Source organism: Rhineura floridana, chromosome 16 (genome assembly GCF_030035675.1).
Source record: "Rhineura floridana isolate rRhiFlo1 chromosome 16, rRhiFlo1.hap2, whole genome shotgun sequence".
Taxonomy (NCBI): domain Eukaryota; kingdom Metazoa; phylum Chordata; class Lepidosauria; order Squamata; family Rhineuridae; genus Rhineura; species Rhineura floridana.
Genome location: NC_084495.1, coordinates 30391237 through 30414630, shown reverse-complemented (window position 1 = coordinate 30414630; position 23394 = coordinate 30391237). Strand labels below are relative to the sequence as shown.

Here is a 23394-nt window from a genome sequence, read left to right as displayed (position 1 = left end):
CAGTGTATGCTTGTGAAACTATATGGAAGAAAAGAAAAATAGAGAATATAAAAGAACTCAAAAAGACACCAGACTTGTTTTATTTTAAGAAACATCTTTCTTTTACAAGAAAACTCTAAGCAGCTATTAGTATGAAAATCAAAAACAATCCTAAAATATCCACTAAAATTAAAAAGCAAATTTCATACGTGCAAGTTGCCTGTTTCTCCCCTCCCCTCCTTCCATGCAGTCACAAGCTCTCTCTAGATGCAGGATGGTGTGTGGAAATGTAACATGTGAACTGGTGCAACACAAACACTCTCAGCATTTTCATGAGCTGTCCATCACTTCTGTTGTTGCAGAAATAGCCAGAATCTATTCCTGTAATACCTGTCTGGGCTACGCATTACAGAACGGAAGGGGGAGGATTTGTGTTGTCTTTAACATCTATCTCTTACCTAATTCAGTTACTCAGTAATGACAAAGTAATTGCAGTAGTTAGATTTTTATGTGTCAGCATCTATGTATAATTTTGTTCTGCGTTACCCAGCTACAGGAATAAATTGTAAACGTCACGTTATTTTATTTTAAAAGGTGCACCTACAAACCAGAATCAAAGCCTGTCTCAAAAGCAATGAATGAAAAAGTATTACCGCATCAGTAAAAAAGTCTAAATATATAAGGGTTACATATTGTAACAGCCACTTGGAATATGAAGCATTTTGTAACACATGGGTGCATTTCTTACTTGGGAGTGTAAATCTTTCCAACTTATGTCCAAGCAAACATGGACATCGCACTCCACCGTCCCTCCAATCAGTGGTGTCCTCAGGGCAGGCCTTTGGGGCAAAAAGTCCAGGCCACCTCCTCCAAAGCATGAAGAGAAGATCCCCCGCTCCCAAACCTGGCTGGCTTGGCTTACTACATTTTGAAGTGAAGAAAAACATTACCCAGCCTCTGTAGAGGTCACTCCCCATCTAAAATCTGTCTAAAATCTAGTCTAAAAACACCTAACTGCCCTAATGCCAATCACCCCCCTATATCTTTTCCACTTCTCTTGGAGGAAAAGGGTATTGGCTACTAGCCATGATGGGTATGCTCTGCGTCCGGAGTCAGAGGCAGCATGCTTCTGACTACCAGTTGCTGGGAATCAGAGCTTGGAAAAGTTACTTTTTTGAACTACAACTCCCATGAGCCCAATCCAGTGGCCATGCTGGCTGGGGCTGATGGGAGTTGTAGTTTAAAAAAGTAACTTTTCCAAGCTCTGCTGGGAATCACAAGTCAGGAGGGTGTTCTTGCAGTCAGGTCCTGCTTGCGGGCTTCCCTGGGGCATCTGGTTGGCCACGGTGAGAACAGGATGCTGGACCAGATGGGCCACTGGCCTGACCTAGCAGGCTCTTCTTATGTTCTTATTACTAGCAGAAGCCATTTTTGCTGTGCAGCTGAGACAAGCTTCCAAAGCCCCTCATAAAAGCCAAGTGTTTTAAAAAGTGAAGCTGTGTACACGTTATAAAGCACATTCCCCCGCCCCAAGAATCCTAGGATCTGTAGTTTGTTAAGAGCGTTGAGGATTGTAGCTTTGTGAGCAAGGAACTACATTTCCCAGGATTCTTTGGAATAGGAGAGGGGAAATGAGCTTTTGTAACGGCTTAAACAGTAGTGTATACACAGCCTACATCTCCCGACAACCACCGGGAGGGTGGAAAGAAATGGGGGCGTATGACGCACGGACGCAGGTCAAGCGGACTACAACTCCCAGCAACCTCAGCTTTGCTCATTGCTCTTCTCTCCTCCTACTCCTCCAGCCCTTTCTCCCAGGCGCGGAAACTCTCGCTCGGGCCTCGAAAGAGGGCGGCCGTTTCCTGTCAGCTGTTATCACGTGATTCAAAGAAAAAAAAGAGGGCTGAGGGGAGGGCGGCTCGCGACGATAACAACGAAGGCGACGAGGCCGCCGCTTGCGCTCGGTGAGTGTGTGTGGGAGACGGGGGAGGGGTTCCTCCGTGATTGGGGGTGGGGTTGGTGGAAAAGGGGGGGTTGAGGCCTGGTCTCCCCGTGGGGGAGGGGGTGCCCAACTTCAGACTGCAGATAATGGAGAGGGTGTGAGTGTGTCAGAGTGTTAATTGCGTTAAAACAGTGACAGCTTCCTGCTGCAAGTAGAAATCCAGCACCTCAAGGGGAGAGGAGGCGCCGGCTTTCTCCTTGCGGGGAGAGCATTTCATTTAAACGCGAAAATTAGCATTCAGAGATGACATTCCCTCCCCCCGGCCTCTGCAGCCTGAAGTGGTATATAGCCCACTGGGCTGCTTCAGGCCTCTACCACATTTTTTATCTGTGCTTAGCCTGAGATCAGGCCTGGGAAAAGGATTGAGATTGGGTGGTCAGTTCAGTCATGCTTATGCTGTTGCCTCGCCAGTCCCCCTGCCAGTTAAAGGCGTGCCCTTGTTCCATTTCATGGGTTTTCCTTTCCTTCCTCTCCAACCCATCTTAGCAAATGTGGTGTAGTGGTTAGAGTGTTGGGGTGGGACCTGGGAGACCAGCGTTCAAATCCAGGCTCGGCCATGAAGCTCACTGGGTGACCTTGGGCCGATCACTGCCTCTCAGCCTAACCTACCTCACAGGGTTGTTGTGATGATAAAATCAGGAGGGGGAAATCAGGATGTTTGCACGCCACTTTGAGGTCCTTGGAGGAAAGGTGGGATATAAATGTGACAATAACTAAACTAAATAAAAATAAACTTCTTTTTCAAACATAATTGTACAACACCACTCCTCCCAGCTTCACCGCCTCTCTCACACATACACAACCAATTCCCCCATACATGTTCTGTCTGCTTTAACATCTTAATGTGCCTCTGGATTTCACATACTTCACCATTTCCCCAGGCGTACCTCACAGATGAATATTGTCCATATATAGCATTCTCCCACTCACATTAAATAAGAGCTCCTTCCAATTATTATTTTTTTTCATTTCCATATCAACGTACTTGGTTGATTTATCTCTTAAGTTTTTTGCCATTCCTTTTGTGCAGATCTCCTCAGTTTCACTTCTTCATACCCTTTCCCCCTACCTTCCATCCCAAGGTACGTCTGGTATCTGCACTCCCATAGATTGTACTGCCTTCTTATATTAAATAGTAGTTCTTTCTTGGTTATCGTTCCCTTAACTCTCAGCCTAGGACTGAATTCTCCTTTCACCCCATTTTGCTTTGGCTAGGCCAGGGGATGTTTTGTACCTCTAAGGAACATAAGAAGCTGCCTTACACCACGGTAGACTACTTATCCATCCAGTCTAGTGTTGTCTATTCTGACTGGCAGGGTCTCTCCAGGGTCTCTGGCCTTTCCCATCACCTCATCCTTTAACTAGAGATGCCTGGGATTGAACCTGGGACCTTCTCCGGGCCAAGGATGTGTTCTGACACTGAGCTACAATCCCTCCCATTTCTTTCTCCCACAAACTTTTAGAAACCCTCACTTGAGTCTTGCTTTAAGTGGGCTCAAAGGAGACTTGGCACATAAGGTTTGCGTAGCATAACGAGTATAAGGTCTTCTCACAGCATGGTGGTTTTGCTGCTTAGGTTCAAAACAGCAATGGCACTCATAGGGGAGGTAAGAAGAGGGTGATGTAATGCAAGGAGATCTTAGAACCAGCATCTCTTTATTCTAAATTTTGAGTATTGAGATATATTGCAACACTGTGTGTTTGGGATGCCATCATCCTTTGGTCTGCCTTATAAACTACATTCTCTCTTTCCCTGACCCATATATTGCTTCATAAGTTCCTTTTCCTCCACGTGGAAACTTGTCAAAAAAGAAGTGTTTGATTTCACAGTCACAATCTCTGATACCAAACTGAAGTCAAAATCTTGCAAACATAGCTTGTATTTAAACCCTGCTCACTGGTTTACTTGCTTGCTTCAGGTTGTGTCTTACTGTGATGCCGATGCAACTTAACTTTGTCATAAAATGAATGTTGAAAAAAGTCACATGTCATTAGTGCAGGGATTGCCAACGTGTGGCCCCCCAGATGTTGTTGGACTCTAAACTTACACCATCCCTATCTGTTGAGTGTACTGGCTGGAACTGATGTACTGGTTGGGAGTCGGGAGTCCAGCTACATCTGGAACCCACCATGTTGGCCACCTCTCCAGTTGTGGGAGGATGCCATTCTTTCCATGACATGTTTTCTCAGTCTTATCTTCTAGGCGTGGTACTTGATAGACAAGAGGAGGGAAATCTAACTGGAAATCTAATTTCCAGTCTGCTTCTGTCTTCTAATCTCATGGCTGGTTCACCTGCTTGTTAGGCCTAGTGATCCTCCTCTTATGGTAGAGGAATAGGTATGGGCATTCCCCCTGCTACACTTGCATGGCATCCATTCAGGATCTCACCTGGCAACAAGACTACAGAAATTGAATGGCAGGGGTGGGAGGCCCAGGGACTACATGCGGCCCTTGAAGCCTCTCTGTTTGGCCCTTGGGAGAGAGTTTCGTAGCATGCCTCCTCCCTGGGTCACACTTCTCCCCATCCCTGTTCTCAAGTGCTTTCGCAGGGAATGGAGGAGGGAGGGGGGGTGTGCCTCGAAAGCTCTGGCTTTCGCAGGGGCTGGAATGCTGTCTTCTGTACAAAGGTAAGAATTGCATCTGTTGTTCCACCCATATCAGTCTTTGGCCCTGGAAGATTGCCCACAAGGGAAAGAGGACCTTGGGCAGAAAAAGGTTCCCCACCCTTTTATTTATTTATTTATTGCACTTGTATACTGCCTCATAGCCGAAGCTCTCTGGGCGGTTTACAGCAACCAAAAACATTAAAACAAATATACAATTTAAAACACATATTTTAAAAACAATTTAAAACACAATTTAAGACAATTTAAAACAATTCTGTATGACATCATATGTCACGGCGTGTGTGTGTGCACATGTGGAGGAAGAGCATTGTTATGCTGGGTAAGCATGCAAGGTAGCCCACAGCTAGAAATAAAAAAACCCTGAAAGTAATTAAACTTAATTATTGCAGGTGCCAAGTTGTAACTGTTTTGTTCTGTGGTGCCACATTTCTACAATGTTTTGATAGCTAGCCAAGCACAGTTAAAATGTTGTTTGTTTGTTAACGGTTTGTTTAGCCGCCCCATAACATTACCTTCCATCCTGCTGTATACACATTCACATATTGCAGTCACACATTCCTGGTGAAAATAGTAGCATTAGGGCTGACTCTCAGAAGTCACTTCCATGCCCAAATTAAGTGTGTTAATGTCTTGTGTGGCCACTGTAGCATTTGTCTCCCTACGGAACTGTGCAACCTCAGTTGCCATTTGAGTGCTGGAGTCTTGAAGTTCCTTGGTCTCTTCTGAGTCAGGTGTGTGAGTGAGGTAGAGCCTTTCATACAGGAGGTTACTTTTTATTCACATTGCTGGAGTCTGCAAAAATAAGCATCAGGAGAATAAAGTCCTTGGCCAGAGTTTACTAATACAAAGTTGTTCGAGTTTGAATTTTAGCTTCAGTTTTTTTTCAGACTATTTTTAGCTCTAGAAAGTTGTTTCTTGGTACATGTAACTTGATATTCTGTAATGTTTTGACTGGATGAAAAATATAGTATTTTAAACAGCTAGTATAGGATGCAAAATTTTAATAGCAATCCAGTGGAGTTAGTTAAATGATGTTTTGGGAGTGGCCTATTATTTTGCTCAAATATTATTTTATTTGGTTTTATATAATTTCTTGAGACAGCTTAGTATTGCCTTCCAAAATTTTGAAAGATCATGCAGATTGGTTTTGGGGATTCAACTATTGCTTGAAACTTAACTATTTTTGTACAGTACAGTTGATTTTTAGTATTGGGTTCTGAGGCTTGACAAGAAATTCCTTTCCCTCTTCTGTAAAACTATTTTAAGCAACTGCTGAAGAAGATGGATGATAAGTTTTTCTTAATTGCATCTTAATTTTTCTACTTGTTTTCTGAAAGAGGATCTGGGACAGACATTTAATAACTCCCCCCCTCAAGTAGGTTTTCAGTCAATATCATCTAGTTTGCAATGCCTTTGGATCTTGCTTTACTTTTACTTCTGAAGCAGGGGCTTCTTCACTTTTCTCCCCTCTGCAAAGGCCATGTTAAAAAGGAGCCAGTAGCATCTTGCTATTTTCTTCCCATAATTCAGTGACACTAGATGACTGCTCACTACCTACTGTATATTGGTTGAGGCTTGATTATACACGGACAGATGTTGAATGCAGTATTCGTTTTTTAGGCCAAAGAAACTTATTAAAATTGCTCTTTAAAGAAGCATTTGCTTGTTTTTAAGAACTAAAAATATTTGAAAAAGCATTATCTTTTTATTTCCTGGTGGAAGTGATTCCTAACCGTGGTTGGAAGCAAACGGTAGATTGCAGAAAATGAGTAATTGTGTCACCAAGCTGCTGGTAGTGGTTATTAAGAATGGTGTAGCCTTTTAGGTCAGAGGATTTCCAGCCTGTGGAGTAGAGTTGAAACTGGGCTACTGGACAAATGCAAAGTTGTTTTGAAGGCACCTAGGTTTGAAAGAAACAATAAACCTTTAGCTAGGTTGTCCTGTCCTAGATGTATCTCCTGAACTAGTCTGACATTGCCAGCTGGTCTAAGCAGTTAGTCAGAAATCTGAGGCTCAGCAACCGCTCTGAAGGATGCTGATGATACCGATCTTCGTTCTGAAACAGGCTCAGAGTGACAGTTGGAGAGAGTAAGAGTTGTTCCTTTTGCATCTGGCTTCATCTCTCTCTCTTTACTATCGAGTTTAATTTCAGCTTCACAGTACAATGAACATCTGAGAAACATGAATGGAGATAAGCTAGCAATAATCGGAACATTATTAAAATACAAGGCTGTGGTATTATTGAATTGTCCAAAACATGAAAAATCTACAGTCAGACAAGTTACTCTCAAGAGAGCACAGGTTCTTCAAGGACGACCACTTACAGTGTCTAAAGTTAGAAAAAGAAGCATCTGTCTACTTGCCTCAGGCTCATTGGCATCTCAGGATCATGCACAGATATAATTTATTCCACAAGATGTTCAGTAGGAATCTTGCAGAGACTTGTGGGGTTGGAACTATTCCCAGCGGAGTTAATGTACAGTTTGATATTATTCCTCGGGTCATTCAATTCCTGGTTCACAGTCCCAGAGTGAATTGTTTTTCAGAGGCATTACTGCACTGTCATCCTGAAAGGATGGGCCTGCATTCAGGGGAAGGACTTGCTGTTGCCAAGCAAATAAAGAGATCTCAGCATACACATTTTTGCCATGGTAGCAGAACAGTTTTCATTTGCTTGAAGTAAGTGTTGTATTCCAGAATATTTTAATAGGCTGAATTTTGTTCAGGATCCACAGGATCTTGTTCCAGAATTCCAAAACGATGCAAGGTTTTGCCACTTTATGTTGCCTTTTTTGCAACTCCCTCAGTCTTCTGCCTGCTGAGTCTTGCACAGGGCTTTTGTTACTGGTCACATCCACACCATATATTTAAAACATACGGCTTCCCCCCCAAAAAATCCTAGGAACTGCAGCTTGCTGAGGGTCCTAGGAATTGTAGCTCTGTGAGGGGTAGACTTCAGTTCCCGGAATTCTTGGGGAGAATCCATCATTGGTATGAATGTGCAAGAAATGTATGGTGTGGATGTGACCTGTCTCTTTTTGGTCCCATTTTGGAATTGTTGTCTTTGTTGGTCCCGGTCTCTATTGGAGGCATTCAGTCTGTGTTTTGGGGACCCTTGGGGTTCATTGGAAGCTTCAATAGGGCTGGCAAGTTTCCCTCAGAGACACTTTGGCTGCTGCCCCTGATCTTCTTGTAATGAGCAGCAAAGAAAAATGTTGGGATATCTTCTAAGCTGCATCTTTAGTTCACACAGGGCAGTTGTCAGCCAAAGGGGGCTGGCCTCTGGAATGTCTGCCACGGGAACTGGCTGTGCACATTTGCTTAGAACTTGTTCTCGCATCTTCTGCAAAACACAGGGGTTCCAGAGCAGATACAGGCATGGGTTGTGTGATAAGCAAATCAGTGTGGAAAGGTTCCTTTAAGGCAGCAAGCCATGGATCTGCATGACTAAAAGGTTAACAGGGCTGTTGGGGGTAGGAGCTGTAGCTGAATCTTCCCATAAGCATCCTGCTTTATTTAATGGCATCTAGAAAATGTTGGTTACTAGATACTGAGATATATTACTAGCCTTAGGTTTTTCAGGGGAAAAGATCTGAACAGTAGTAAAGAGCTATATTTCCAAGAATAATTTATGAAGTACATTACTTAAAATGCAAGCAGTTTCTGTTGAGGGATGTATATAATGGGGATTCCTGAAGCCCCCTTTATTGATGATCGACCCCTGTAGAGACAGGGATGCATAGCTTCAGGAAACTGTTTTAAAATAGTAGAAATAAGCTCTGGAATGGCAGTGACTGCTCCTTAATAATTGGATAGTTTCAACTATTTTAAGATGCTGGATAGAGTACCATTTCGGATTCTGCCACAATCTTGATTCGGCACCTTTCCAGAAACAACTTGTGTAATCTGTGCTACGGGGAGAAAAAGTCTGTGTTTTACATAGCAATGTCAGTATTGGATCTGAACGCTTAAGATGGCAAAACTCTTAGGGTGCTATTTGGAAATACGTTTCTACCGGGTGTGTACTGTATGCAAGCCAGAATACAATCCACCTAAGCACTGTAGTTCTTAACTTTAGAGCTATCTTATGGACGTTTATTTTATTTATATGTATAAAATAAGTTATAGCCCACATCTTTGGTCCCACCCAGAGTGCCTAGCAGAGGATATAACCATGTCATATGTTAAAACAATAAAGCAAGTGGTAATAGTAAAAAAAAAAAAGCTGCAGTATACCGGGTGACAAGCAGGACATAAGAAGAAGAAAATAGAAAAATGTTCAGTTTCTTGGCATGCAACTCCCCACTTTTTTAAGGAAGCTTAATCCAGTCCAAGGTAAGTGGATCTAGGATTGCATTCAGCATCTCTCATGAAAATGTAGTGTAGCATAGTGGTTAAGAAACTGAGCTATGAACCAGGAAGTTCTTGTTCAAATATTGTCTCTTCCAGGAGTTCACATCTTAAGCAGCCTTTCCTGGCCTGGTGCCCTTCAAGTGTTTCAGCTTCCATCAGTCCCTGCCAGCATGGCCAGTGGTCAGAGATGATGAAAGTTGTAGTCTAAAACATTTGGAAGACACCAGGTCAGGGATGGCTGCCTTAAACAAACCACTGTCTTTCAGCCTCAGTACTCCATCTGTAATATGGACATAAACGTGTGAGCTTACTGTGGTAGTACCTTAAATGGTGGTAGTTAGGATTGGTAGTTACGGGGAAGGACCATAGGTCAGTGGCAGAGCATCCGCTTGGCATGGAGAAAGTCTCAGCATCTCCAGGTAGAGCTGGGAGAGAACCTTGCCTGAAATATTGGAGACCTGCTGGCAGACATGGCAGACAATACTGAGCTAGATGGACTGTTGCTCTGACTCAGGCAGTTTCCTTTGTTCTTATGCTGTGATGATGTATTGGAAGAGTGTTAAATATTGTTTTATGTGTTGTAATAGGACAACAATTTGGAAATGATAACATTTAATCACTGTTAGTGCTATTATCTCTCAGGAGCTTTTTGACAACGAGATTAGGTTGTCTCATGAGGAATCTGAGAGCTCCAAAGACTCACTCTCTAAGCGACCATAAGATCATTGGAAGTTAAGCACAGTGTGGTTCCAGAATAGGGAAAAGCACACTGCCAGTAGTGGGAGTTATCACATCAGGAGAATTTAATCCCCACACCTCAATTCCAAATCCACCAATGTGCTTCCTCCTCTTAATCAAAACTAGCATTGCAATTTAAGCTAGTCTGTTCAGGGAGGTGGCAAACACTCATCTTGTAACTGTTTCACTTAAGGAATGGAGGAATTTAGAACTGGAAGCTTACTGCTGTTTTCAATGTATGTATTTAACTTGGCTAAAAAATTTTTTTAAACTGATTTCCCCCCGTCCCCTTCCCCGGAAACCTCCATTGTTTAAGGATTGTGCTGGCCTGGCTGTCTACCATTTTTGGAACTGCTTCTAATGTTTTAATTCACTTTCCAAATAACATTTAGTTTGAGAGCGTGTGAAATTTTGGAAGCCATCCCATATTGTGATTATAATGAGTAAAAGTGAGACATTATTGAAATAATATTTTCTTCCCACCCTTGAAAAGTTTGCAAAAATCATCCAGCCTTTGAATCTAATAATGTATGCAATCTGACTAAAATTTGCATCCCGTGTGCCTGCTTTCTTGACAGATCCCCCCCCCCCCGACTATGGCCTCCTCATCAACACCTAGATGCAACTCAAATTCCTTGGAGAGCTCCTCATTTAAAAAGGCAAGTATATTTGCCGATTTAAACTTTTAAGCCCTTTGTTGTTGTTTGTTTTAATTCTAGACATCTGTCTCTGAAGCTCTTCATTGTTAGTTTTGTGCTTGAGAATTGAAATTGTTCCTAGTGTCTTTAGTTTCGTAATTTATGTTTTGCTTAGTTTTAAGTTTTAAAGAGTGAGTTAGAGCTCTGTGTACTTTCCTAGTTCCTGTTCTGATTGTTGTATGAGGTTTGCATGTATAGGATTTTGCCAAAACTCCATGACATAATTGGTTCCTCTTTTGATACCGTTATTTTCCCCTTAGCCTATGAAAGATGGAACTAACTGGGAACAAAATGAAGAAATACCTCGTCTGCCTGGGGAGTCTAGAGGCACAGGTAAAACCACAGACCGGAGATGCATAATCAAATGTTCCAAGAGTCAGTTCAAATGTGCAGAACCATCAGGAAACAGGGCAGGTAGAGGACAATATGTTTGAATGCTCTCCCATGGTAAAACAAAACAAAAAATAAACTCCAGGATGTCAAGATCTAGTACTTCAGGGAGAAATTAGCTTGTCCTTTTATTGTATCCTTTGGGCCTTTTGCCAGAGACACATACAAAAGAACATCTAGCTTGCATGGTGGAGCTGTGGGTGAAAGTGAGGCATTCTCAGTTAGGAGATGAACATGAGCATGGTTTGCAGTTCCTTAACTGTGCTGACACTGTCAGAGGTGTCATCTTCTGCAGTACCCACTAGTGAAAAGACTCTGGTTGGATGACTCCACAAAGTTTATTATATTATTCACTCTAACAGCCAACCTAGTGTCCCCGTAGCTGACACTAATGGAGCCAAAACAGGGCCACTGGATAAGAGAGGGAAGGTATCAAGATTTGGGGGGGACGACACTAAGGTATGTGGAAGGAGACTGTCCCCTCCCCCCAAAAAACAGCCTGTTGAGGATTGAGCACGCTCAGTGGACACCACAGGATCCACGAAATGTAGAGTCTCGGTTATAGAAAAGAAAGAATGGAAAACCAAAGGAATGGAGAATTGGCTTACTTGAAATCCTGACAGTTATGGTATCCCTGAAGAAGGCACGGCTGGCTGGCTGGCAGACCGACCCCCTGAGCAGGAGCATACCTGTAAAGGACGAGGATATACTGCAACATTTTGTTACAGGCACCACTTGCGAATCCTAAAGAGTAAGTGATAGTGTGAAGAACCGCAGGGGATTGCCTTGGGCAGAATGTCCTCTACTAGGAGTGCCTTTTAAGAAGGCTCCAGCCCGTCTCTCTAGAAGCCAGCCCAGCAAAGGTGAGGCAGGGAATAGCTGCTACCACCTAGTACTAGCGAAATGATCCAGGAGCTCCTGTGCTTCAATAGCCCACAGGCAGCAGGCAGGGTGGGGAGGGAGACTGGCCTGCAGAAGACTGAAGGTCAACTGTCTCTTAACTCTTCTAAAGCTTCTTTCCTTGCTAGCAGCAAGAGATGGGGGCTCTGCCAAGAGGCTTCTCCTGCCACCCCAGCCCTCTGGGTAGAGGATACCGTAGAACTGGTTCGCTGGGTGGGACTCTAGAGCAGCCTTTCCCAACCAGTGTGCCTCCAGAGGTTGTTGGACCACAACTCCCATCTTCCTGACCATTGGCAATGCTGGCTGAGGCTGATGGGAGTTGTGGTCCAACAACCTCTGGAGGCACACTGGTTGGGAAAGGCTGCTCTAGAGGGTCCTAAGGAGGGCCTACATAGACGACCACTCAGCCTGTCACTCCCCAAACTCCATAGACTGGAGAAAGGAGCTACGGGGACACCACAAGGCTCAGAAGCTGGAGAGGTCCTGTCACTAACCTATTAAGTGCACTGGGCCTGGACTGAAGTTTGGGGATCTACAGCCGCTGACTTGGGAGAGGAGCTCAGCACAGAACAAGGCGAGTCAGAAGCAATGGAAAAGGACTTCTTGTTGTGATGCTTCGGGGGGGATATGAACCTTTGTTACCCCGGGAAGGGACTGTGAGGCTGTACCAAGAGCCAAAGCACCAATAAATCTCGATTTCCTGTACACTTGCTGGTCGTGTTGTCAATTGAGGTTCACGTTTGGATGTATTCCCCTGCCTCCATGCATGACGGGACATTGAGTGTGCCACTCACCCAGTCCTGCACCTTTCCTTTACTGCTGCCACCTCCTGCATCTGGAGTTCTCCCCACTCTTGTGGTAGCTGTCAGCACTTCTCCTCTTGCCACTTGCACCTCCTTGCTGGAATCCACCTAGCAGTGAGCTCTGCACACCTCCGTCACGAATCGGGCTCCACCCTTGAGTTTCCCACTCTTCTTCTAGTCACACAGTCTCTCGTCAGTCTTTTCCTCTTTGCTCTCGTCCTCCCACCTTGCCCGTTTTTCCTCACTTAACTCTTTATCCCCCTGGTTAGTGTCCTGAGGCCACATCTACCAAGAACACAGGAGCGTGAGGAAGCTGCCGTGTTCCGAGGCTGCCCACGGGGCCATCTAGCTTGTTACTGTCTACACTAACTGGCAGTGGCTGTCTAGGGCAGAGGTGGGGAACCTTTGACCCCTCCAGATGTTACTGAACAACAGCTCCCATCAGCCCCAGCAAACATGGCCAATGGCAGGGATAAGGGGAGTTGTAGTTCTGCGACATCTGGAGGGCCAAAGGTTCCCTCCATCTGCTCTGGGGGTTTCAGAGAGGATCTCTCCCAGCCCTTTGTGGAGATGCCAGGCATTGGACCTGGGACCTTCCACATGCGAAAAAGATGCTCTGCCACTGAGCTAAGGCCCATACCCCAAGCCCACTGCCCATCTGATCCCCAAATCCCCTGCTCTTTCTGTCTCTCTCAGGTTGTCAGCAGTGGATCCTGGTTCTTCATAATGCAGGAAAAAAGGAATTTCTGTCCTGAGCTGAAGTTACTAATTATTCTCCCCATCTAGTTGCACATGTGCTGGTAGTTGTGTATTTAACCATAGCTGGGTTTTGGAAAGACCTAGAGCAGTGGTACCCAGACTTTTCCCCCCATAGTCCACTTAAAAATTCCTGAGGGTCTTGGCAGACCATGTAATTAAATATATATATATATATTTGCCTGTTATAGCAATTGTCATGCACTGTGCAGGATGCTGCGTTATTTTTTTCATTTTTTTTATTGCTGCTTTTATTTCTTACACATTCTTATACTTTTCTTTCACATTGTATTTTTTTATTCCATAGAATTCATATTGTAATGCAATAAAATACATAGGAAGTAATAAAATGCAGTTTGAATCAATATGAATATTTAATGCAATGGATGAGCCTTCTGCTGTCTTCAGTCACAAATCTGCAGGCATGCCACAGACCACTTAAATGAAGCTCACGGGCCACAGGTGGTGCACAGACCACAGTTCGGGAACCCCTGATCTAGAGGGAGCCAGTACTGAATACTGTTATCATAACGTGTAGCTTACATGTACCTGATATGCTTACTTGGTATTGGGTGATATGGAAGTTCTGTCTGTGGTAATTGACCTGTGGTGGCTATTTTCACATATGCATGTCATCACTTGATGCGACTGTTAATGACCATTAAACATGGTCCATACAGGACACAGGTAACTACTTGGAGCATGTTCAGTAGTTTGGAATGCCCTGTGAAACTTCAGACTCTTAACAGATCCTGCTTTTGAAAATGCTGCAAGCTTCAAAATCATGTTCCTTACACTACTGGGGTCAGAGGACCGCTGTTCATGTAACATAAGCTGCTCAACAACAATATGGAGAGGGGCATGACTCAATGGCACGACGTGTGCTTTGTATGCAGCAGGTCCCGGGTTCAATCCTTACCATCACTTGTTAGGGCTAGCAAAGCCCCCCCCCCGTCTGAACCTTGGAGAACCACTGTCATTCAGTATAGGCAATATTAATCAATCAGTCAATCAGTTGATTTGATACTGAACTAGGTGGACCAATGGTCTGACCTGGCATAAGGCAACTTTCTGTGTTCCTGAAAACAAAGCCCCATTGGGCACGCGGAACTACTTGTTCGGTTCTTTGCTTTCTGTCCGGTGTATCTTCATTTTTCTGCATAAAGTGGTACAGCATGTTGGTATAGCCAGCGCTTTCTTTAGTTCTGCCACTTTTTGAACTGAACACCAGTGTTTGCTGTTTTGTCTTTTAAGAAAGAAATTAGCATTTTACTACATTGCAATTTTTAAAGTATAACTGCTGTTCCTTCCACAGACAAGGAAGTCATTTACATGTGCCCATTTAATGGCCCTGTGAAAGGAAGACTGTACATAACAAACTACAGGCTGTACTTGAGGAGCGTGGAATCGGTAAATACTCTATATTAGCATATTGTGTGATGGAATGAATTGGTTAAAGCTGCTTATCGTTTGGTTTAAACTGAATGATAGCTGCAGGTAGTGATGTTGAAATTACCAGGTTCAGAATTACACATTTGTCCAGATCTTGTTGCCCAGATGCAGTATGAATTGGATACTATTTTCCCTCAATTCTACAGCTCAGAAAGAAAAATGGGATTCCCCAGAGGATGCTTTTTTAAACTTAAATATATATTTTAGTCCAAGTCTTAGACACTGTTTAGCATTTACACAGAGCTAAGCAACTGACCCTGAAAGGCATTTTTTACAGCTCCAAGAAATGGCGTACAAACCCAGTGATGCTTCTGAGTCTGTGCAGCAGCCCATCCCAAACCAAGCAGCCGAATCTGTTCCAGACTCTGTTACGTATTTCCCTAACCTATATTTTTATGACCTCTTCAGCTGATGGTGGGACGAAACACAATTCTCCAAGATCCTGGGTTTCAGTGCAAAATACCCTGTAGCAGATATTTGCTAAATTCTTTGAACTGAGATCAGTGACAAGGACTTGGACAAAAATGAAATAAGATAGACCAATTTAATATTGTGCAACTGATATTATAGTCAATTTAGAACACTGTTGTGAGTGAGTCAACTTTCCTCTCCTAAGAGTTCTGTCAAAATGCTTGTGATTGGAACTAGGTCACCAAGATGAATTGAGATGAGATTACCTGTAGCTAATTGGAATAGTTTATTCAACAATCTTTGACAGAGTTTAATTCATCAAGCTTCATCCTTGCCTAAGAGTCTTGTTTTCACTGTATTATAACTGAAGAGTGCACGTGTGTGCGCGTGCACGCGTGTGCGCAAGAGAGAAAGGTGGTGGAGGCTTTGAGGTAACTTCCTAGTGTATTTGCTGCTGGGGCAGTTGGTTTTGTAGTACAAACTTAAATATTTCTTCCCAGCATCTTAACATACTACTTTTTGTATTGAGTGGTGCTTATAGAACTACCTGTCTGATTGGCAAGTTGAGTCCCTGTTCATCATGTGAAAGTAGTTTCCAGCAAATTAATGTGGCATCTGGGTCATAATGTAAGATTTTAAACATAGGCATATGTTTGATATAAAAAAGTGGCCTTTTAAAAATAATGGCTTTATCCTTTATTTAACTAGGATCCAGTGGTAATATTGGATGTTCCTTTGGGTGTAATTTCAAGGATTGAAAAAATGGGAGGTGCTTCAAGCAGAGGAGAGAATTCCTATGGATTAGATATTACTTGTAAGGTAAGATTTAAAATTCTTTACAGTTTTTATTGTTGTAGAAAATATTGCAGCCTGGTGAACTGGAAAATCAACTATTTTGGTGATTCCTAAATATTGAATAATATAGTCCTACATGTTTTAAATAAAAACGTATCTTGTCCACCAGCGCTGCAAGGGCTCTTAAGGCAGCTTGCAATACAGCTTGTTTGTGGAATAAAAGTATTCTTATCCTGCACCTCAACCAGAAAGGCTCCCAGAGTGGCTTACGTAAGATCAATTTATTTATTTATTTAGTTAGTTAGTTAGTTTCATTTATAGACCGCCCATAACCAATGGTTCCCTGGGCGGTGTACAACATACATCAATAAAAACAAGACTATCCCTGTTCTCAGCTCTACAAACCAAGACACAATCCAAAACGAAAAAAGCAATGCAAAAGAAAGAGGAAAGCAAACAAACTTGAGCCTCGTTTATTTCATTTATTATTTTTACCTTTATATCCCACCTTTCCTCCAAGGAGCTCAGGGTGGTATACATGATTCTCCTCCCTTTTGTCTTCTGTTTTGTCCTCGGAACAACCCTGTGAGGTCAGTGAGGCTGAGAGACTGTGACCGGCCCAAGGTCACCCAGCAAGCTTCATAGCTGAGTGGGGATTTGAACCCTGGTCTCCCAGGTCCTAGTCTGACACTCTAACCACTACACCACACTGGCTCTTCACATAATAATTCCTATAATGATCTGCTGGAGTTCAAGAAGAGGAGGAGCCAAATGAAACTGGTTTCTCAGCAGAGCCAATGAAATGGGTCCTGCTGTCCCATCTCTCTTTATATGGTATATGTTATTGTTTTTGTTATACTGCTATAAAATGCATTATACAATTTAATACAATCAAATTAAAACAACTTCAGATGTATGCATAAGTCACTTGGCTTTTTTTATTTGTCTTTGAGTATCGTAACGGATTTTAGATTGCCCTTTGCAAACTGCACAGTCATCTGTTTGAGTAACCGGTTTATAAATTTTGTTAAATAAAATAAATAGACCAACCAAAATAAAAAACCAGGAAAGGAGTGAAATCAATCTGAGACCAGTCAAAAACTGAAGTGAGCAGGCCTGATAGATTTCCTTGGGTAAGGATTTCTACAAGGAAGGTGCCACTACAGAGAAAAGTCTTCCTTGTATCTATTTTCCTAGCCTCACAAGCATAGGAACCCAGAGAAGTGCCTGCTTGGAGTCTATGGGGAACATATGGGAGCACACTTATTTCCTGCTGTATGTTCTGTGTTACCCAGAGCTATGCTGAAACTCCCTAGTGAGTCTCACTTGCTCATAGCATGGAGTCCACCTGGCTAAGGAGGTCTGAAGCCTGGGATGTAGAATGCAAGAATTGGTTGAAACTGGCTTTCTCCTTTTGGAGCTTCTGAGGCCTATTTGGCAGTTTGTGGATGGGGGACGTGCTGGCAAGGCAGAGATAAAGCAGGAAATCCTGACTGAAAAGGCATAATAAAATTGCATCACTGTTTCAGTATGAGTATTTAAGCTGAGGAGGTGGTTGAGATGCTGCTTCACTGCTGCATATAGTTATCACCATCTATTTTTTAAAAAATTGTGATTAAAATATATCTGGAATACAGGAGGCTACCCTATACTGAGTGAGACCGTTGGTTCATCACTACTATTGTACATAGTCAGTGGCTCACCAGGGTTTCAGATGGGTCTTTCCTAGCTCTAACTGGTGATGCTGGGGTTTGATGCATGGGAACATTGCATGCAGAGCATATGCTGAACCACTCAGCCGTGTTTCCTTACCCTAGGAAAGGGATCTAAGTATTTTATTTAAATTTACAGGGTTGGTTAACATCAGAAACTTAAAGCATCCCTGGTCTGTTAGCCTGCTGGTATAAAAACCCAACTCTTGATACTTGATAAAAAACTTCAGATTTAATTCAATTTTTTTTTCATCTGCAAGTTGCCTGATCCGTAAGCTAGTAAAATCACAATATTTGGACTGAAGAAAGTTCAGAAGTACTGAACTGAATAAACAAGTTTAGAGAAGGCATTTGAAATTTATGGATTTGTCTGCTCATCTCTGTGTTTGCTTTGCATTTTTTACATTTAATTTTTTCTGGTTTGAATGTTAGGATATGAGAAATTTGCGCTTTGCATTGAAACAAGAAGGTCACAGCAGAAGAGATATATTTGAGGTCCTGACCAAATGTGCTTTTCCACAGTCGTATAACTCAGTAAGTTGGTCCTACTATACATTTTTATTTATTTTTTCTAAAAATTAGATGTGGCGGATCGCCAGCTGAGTCCTGACTCAGCTGGGCTATGATGGCGTAAGTCCCTCAGCTTGATCAGCCAAGGCTGGCACAAGTGAAGCCGGCATAAGCCAGTGTAAGGCCCCAAAAGGGGCGTGTCGGGGGAGGTGGGAGGTGAGGGAACTTAGGGCACACCAACTTGTGTTCAGAGTGCTCCTGCATGTCCGAATTCAGGCAAAAATTATGCCGGGAAGAGGGTCCATCTAAGAAAATAAATACAATAGAGCTCAATGGAGAGGGCTTACTCCCTGATAGGAGTATATGGGAGAGCAAGCTTTTACTTTCTGGTCCCTGTGCGCAGCTCCCAGCTGAGCCAGCATTCAGCCAACCCAGAGGCTGCTCAACGGAAATTGGATGCAGCAGAACTTTATACCAGCTTCACTTGCTCCAGCACAACTTATGCCAGCTACCCCTGAGCTGGATTGCTGTGTGTGGATTGTATCCAACTAAGTCCTACTCAGAGTAAACCTGTTGAAGCTAATGGGCCTAAATTGGTCATGCTCATTAATTTTTATGAGTCTACTCTGGATAGGGCTAACATTTATAAAAATATTTGTATACTGCAATTTTGTGAAAAATATTAAAGTGGTTTACAATTATAATACAAGAATTAAAACAGATCACCAACTGACTATTACAGATTTTTTTCCTTAATTGTCTGCATAAATCTGATGGCAAAGAAGCTTTCAGCAAAAGTTTGAAAGTTAATATAGAAGGTGCCTGCTGAATCTTTATTGGAAGAGCCTTCCACAGGAGTGGGCCAATAACACCAAAGGCTCAGTTTCGTGTTGATGATCTCAGTGATTGAGCTGGAATTAGAGATGTAAAATATTTGGAAATTTTGAAATGATGGGGGGAAAGAGGTTTTTTTCCATAGGAGGGGGGACGGAAATTTGGGGAGGAATTGAAAAATGTGCAGTACCTATTTTTTAGCACACTTTACAGAAGAAACACCACTTTATTACTTTAAGAACATAAAATGAATTATATATAACTTGGTTTACCTATAAAATTAACATATTTGGTATATTAAAAGTATAGTTTATTCAGACAACAATTACAAATTAAATTTCCTTTTTCCTTTTTTTGTTACAAATTGAGCTGCAAGCTGCTGAAGTGTAAGGAATCTAGCATCTCTTTAGTGTTGCCAGTTTATGAGGAAAAACAAGAAACCATCAACATTATATTTATTTATTTACTAGTTACTGTAAACCACCCAGAGAGCTTTGGCTATGGGGCGGTATAAAAGTATAATAAATAAATAAATAAATACTAGTTTTACTTATTTTCTAGCCTGCCCTTCCTCCCAAAGGAGCCCAATGTGGCAAATGCACAAGCAATAAAACATCTAAAAATATCTTTCAAAAGTAAAACAAAGAACATTATTATGTATTCTGAAAATTATTATGGCTCTGCAGTGTCAAACAGACATAAAGCACTCATTTCCATAGAAATTGCTGAGAAAAAGAGGGGTGAGGGAACAAAGGCTCAATGAATGCTATGTTAAATTAAATTGGTCTCATTTTCTCTTTTCACTATCAGCTTCTGCTTTTTTCTGTGTTGCTCTGTACTTTCTCCCACTTCCAAGGCAGATCCACACTATACATTTAAAGCACATCCAATGCACATTTAAATCATATGACCTCCTGCAAAGAATCATGGGAACTACAGTTTGTTATGGTTGTTGGGAATTTGTAGCCCTCTGAGTGGGAAACTAGAGTTCTCAGGATTCTTTGGGGAAGTCATGTGATTTAAATGAGTTTGGGGTGTGTTTTAAATGTGTTGATCTGCCCCCAGTTGCTTGAGGCATACTCAAGAGGACAGAAACAGTTTCACCAACTATGCCAACAAGTGAAAGCCCACAAGCAAAGAAGGTGCAGAATGCTCTTTCCTTCTCTTGTGTCAGTAGCAATGTCTCCTAGAGGCAGAAACGCATCTTACTCTTGCATTTGAGAGTTAACTCTTAGCATACAACTTGGAAGGGGAGAGTGCTGTGGTGCTCAGGTCCTGCTTGCGGGCTTCCCATTGGGGCATCTGGTTGGCTACTGTGATAACAGGATGCTGGACTAGATGGGACATTGGCCTGATCCAGCGGGGCTCTTCTTGTGTACTTGTGTTCTTATGGTCCTCAGTGTATAGGAATTGTAACAATCAGATTCCGTATGTAGATTTACTTAAAAGTCTTTCTGTTTGATTTTTGAAATCATTTGGGGTGAGTCAGTGTATCAACACCTTGTCTTACACATTTTATTCCGTATTCTGAAGGAAATATTTTATAATCATTTTTTTTCAATTTTCCCAATTTTTCAGAAAAACAAAGCAAAAAAAATGACTTTGGGGGAAAAATGTTTTTTTTCCAAATTTTTTGTGGGAAACAAACCAGGAGCCCATGTGTGGACATAGTGCTAAGAGAGTAGAGAGGAGCGAAGTGCCTGCGATTTCAGCAGCATGCATGAGCAATGGACATTCACATTAAACCATCGTTTATTTTAACAATGGTGTAATTCGATGTGCAAACCAGGCTGATATCTGAATTGGTAATTTCCTGACTGACACCTAGAAGCTATATTTACATGTCCCCAGCAGCAGAAGTGAGAGATGCCCATAGAAATGAATGGAGAAATCCAAGATTTTAATATAGCTTACATTGGGCACCTGTGTGACTGCCCACATGTGGGGGTTGGGAATGCAGGGGGAACCTAAACAGGCCAGTGAGGACTGAGCATGCTCAGTGTGCACAGAACGCTGACTGTCTACGGGAAGGCGAGTGAAGCGGAATAGCTGGAACTCTGAACAGAACATTTCACCTGGCTACACTTTGTTACAAAGCGTTAGTTATATAATTGTCTCATTTTTAGGATCTTGATCAAATACTGCTTTGAAATTGTCAACATACAACTTTTTTTTAATGGAAATATGTTTGATATGGTTGTGTTACTGCAAAGTGTGTGTGTAATGTATACCCAGCATCTGTACACAAACACACCCAGAGATTCTCAGATGCATTAAAAATCATGAGCTATACATTACAAACATATTAAGTCAGAGAAAAATTCCAAAACTGATTTCTCTCTTTTTCCTGTGTTACATAAATGCTAATTTTCATGTAATAACACCGACAACTTGCCAGACAATAGCTGCAAAACATGATAGCCAAAAACTACTCAAAATCAAAGGTCAGGACAATGACTGTTTCCTTATTAACTTGCTAGGGTATAAGATAAACAAATTTTTTTTGTCATGTGTACCTCGTGAACCTACAAAATCTTTATGAATGGTAATATTTTTCTCTGTCAAAGGGTGCATCTAGTACACAAATACTGTGCTGTATTTTAAGTAACAAGGGCTTCATATAAAAATAAAAGGCAGGTACTTCTGCTTAAGGTTGCATGCTATAGGAAGATAGAAAGTGCAGTTGTGCAGACTCGTTGAAGCTGACAGTAGGTAACAACAACAATTTGTTTCCGATACATTCTGTTATCACTTAAAGCTGTAGTAACTATCCACACAAACAGGTCTTTGATCTTCTGCTTTTAAAATTGTGTGTGTGTGTAAAATTACCACAGTTTTCTGCAGCATTAAATTGTTTTTAATATGTTCTTTTACATTCTATTCACTGTTGTGAAAAGTGCATTTATGTGGTCTCAGGCTGACTTCCAGTCACTAGTATGCATACAGACTCTGATTTGACTATGGTCTGCTATCTCCTGATTCATTTGATGATTATCATTTTATCACTCCTTAATTCCTTGGTTGTTGGTGCTTTGCTTTGGGTAGGTGGCCTTGCACCTGCAGTGAAAAGAGCTAATCAGGATCCCTCTCAAAGTGATAACAAGCTGTGTTGTGTGTTGAACACCATATTCAGATGGTTCTTGGGAGACTATCACACACACAATTCAGTATTCAGCTGACTCCTGAATATTTTTTATTACTGTTGTATGTTAAATAAATGTATTTCAAAAGTATTTCTTCCCATTTTTCTATTCTGAAAAATACTAAGATCAGCTAATGAGAAATAAATCAATATCGCAATATAAAGCTTAAAAAATTGCAAGCAGCCCAGCAATGAAACATATAAATCGGATAAATATTGCAATATACTGTTAATGCAGCATCTTAAAAAGCCCACCGACAGAAATGTGTTTAGAGTGCCTACCAGAAGGCAAGTGCAAATGAGCCTTAAGTGTGTTGCATAGTATTAGCACCACAACAGTCCCTCATGTCTCCTTCACATGGCCAAGGGATACACAGCAGGGCTATCAAAGTTGGCTGCAATCCTTGGAAAGGTTCATATGGAAGGAGGCAGTTCTTAATACTGATTTATACAGTTACTGTGCAAATACACCGAGTTTGTCTTTAATTTTCAGTATGGCACTGTGGACTTTGCCTTACCACATATACAGAAGCGAATGTTGCATAGATGAGAATGGATGAGTTTTTTCTCCTTTTAATTTTATTCAAAGTTGAATATAGAAATATATTAAAAATTGACCAGGTACTCAAAAGGTACATTATAAATCTAATCAGAACAATAAAATCTCAATCTATACATCGTGACACCAGAGCAAAACACACCAGTACTTTTTTTTTTTTTGTCAGCACTGTTTATAATTTCTTTCCACCGCTGGAGCTCTAGTGATTGTGAGAAATTCTTGATGTTTTAAATACTCCTGTGTGACCAACATTGTTCTGATGGATAAAATACTAGCACCCTGCTTACACCAACTTCCTCATCCATTTGGCAGCTGTAGCCTGGATAATTTCCCTAGATAAGGAGAATCTTCAGGAGACTCTTTTTTCCAGGGAAGTATGCAGAGTGTTGCTGCTGATTTGCTGTTACTGTTTATAAGCAAATAATTTTCATCGTTTTGATGGGGATTATTTTTTATTCTGTCTCACATGTTCACTTGGACAAGAATTTGAGTGAGAATGTTGCTCAGTGTTTTCTCTAAGTCTTTTGGTATTGGAACTATTCTGGTTTGTTTGTTTTTTAAAAAGTCTTGCATTTTTTCTTAGTTCTAGAATTATTTCTCCTGCCTTTGTAAAAATGAGGGGGGAAGCAGTTTGTGTTACGCCCAATTTACTTCAGTTTGCCATATTATAACAGCTCACTTTTCACTAGCAGCAGGATATCTTTTTTGCAACATCTGCCAAGATTCCCTGTA

General features: G+C 41.8%; 1 protein-coding gene across 2 annotated transcripts in view; it reads left to right on the top strand.

The window, feature by feature from the left end:
• The first annotated feature begins 1767 nt into the window (after positions 1-1767).
• MTM1 (myotubularin 1) overlaps positions 1768-23394 on the top strand; it is a 45049-nt gene continuing 23422 nt past the window's right edge. The window contains exons 1-6 of one of the 2 annotated variants that reach the window (XM_061598463.1): positions 1768-1943; positions 10279-10359; positions 10659-10731; positions 14563-14657; positions 15819-15929; positions 18050-18151. In XM_061598463.1, the coding sequence (XP_061454447.1) occupies positions 10297-10359; positions 10659-10731; positions 14563-14657; positions 15819-15929; positions 18050-18151 (444 nt within the window). In that variant the 5' untranslated portion in view covers positions 1768-1943; positions 10279-10296. The remainder of the gene's footprint in view (positions 1944-10278; positions 10360-10658; positions 10732-14562; positions 14658-15818; positions 15930-18049; positions 18152-23394) is intronic. The other variant, XM_061598462.1, reaches the window with a different exon arrangement.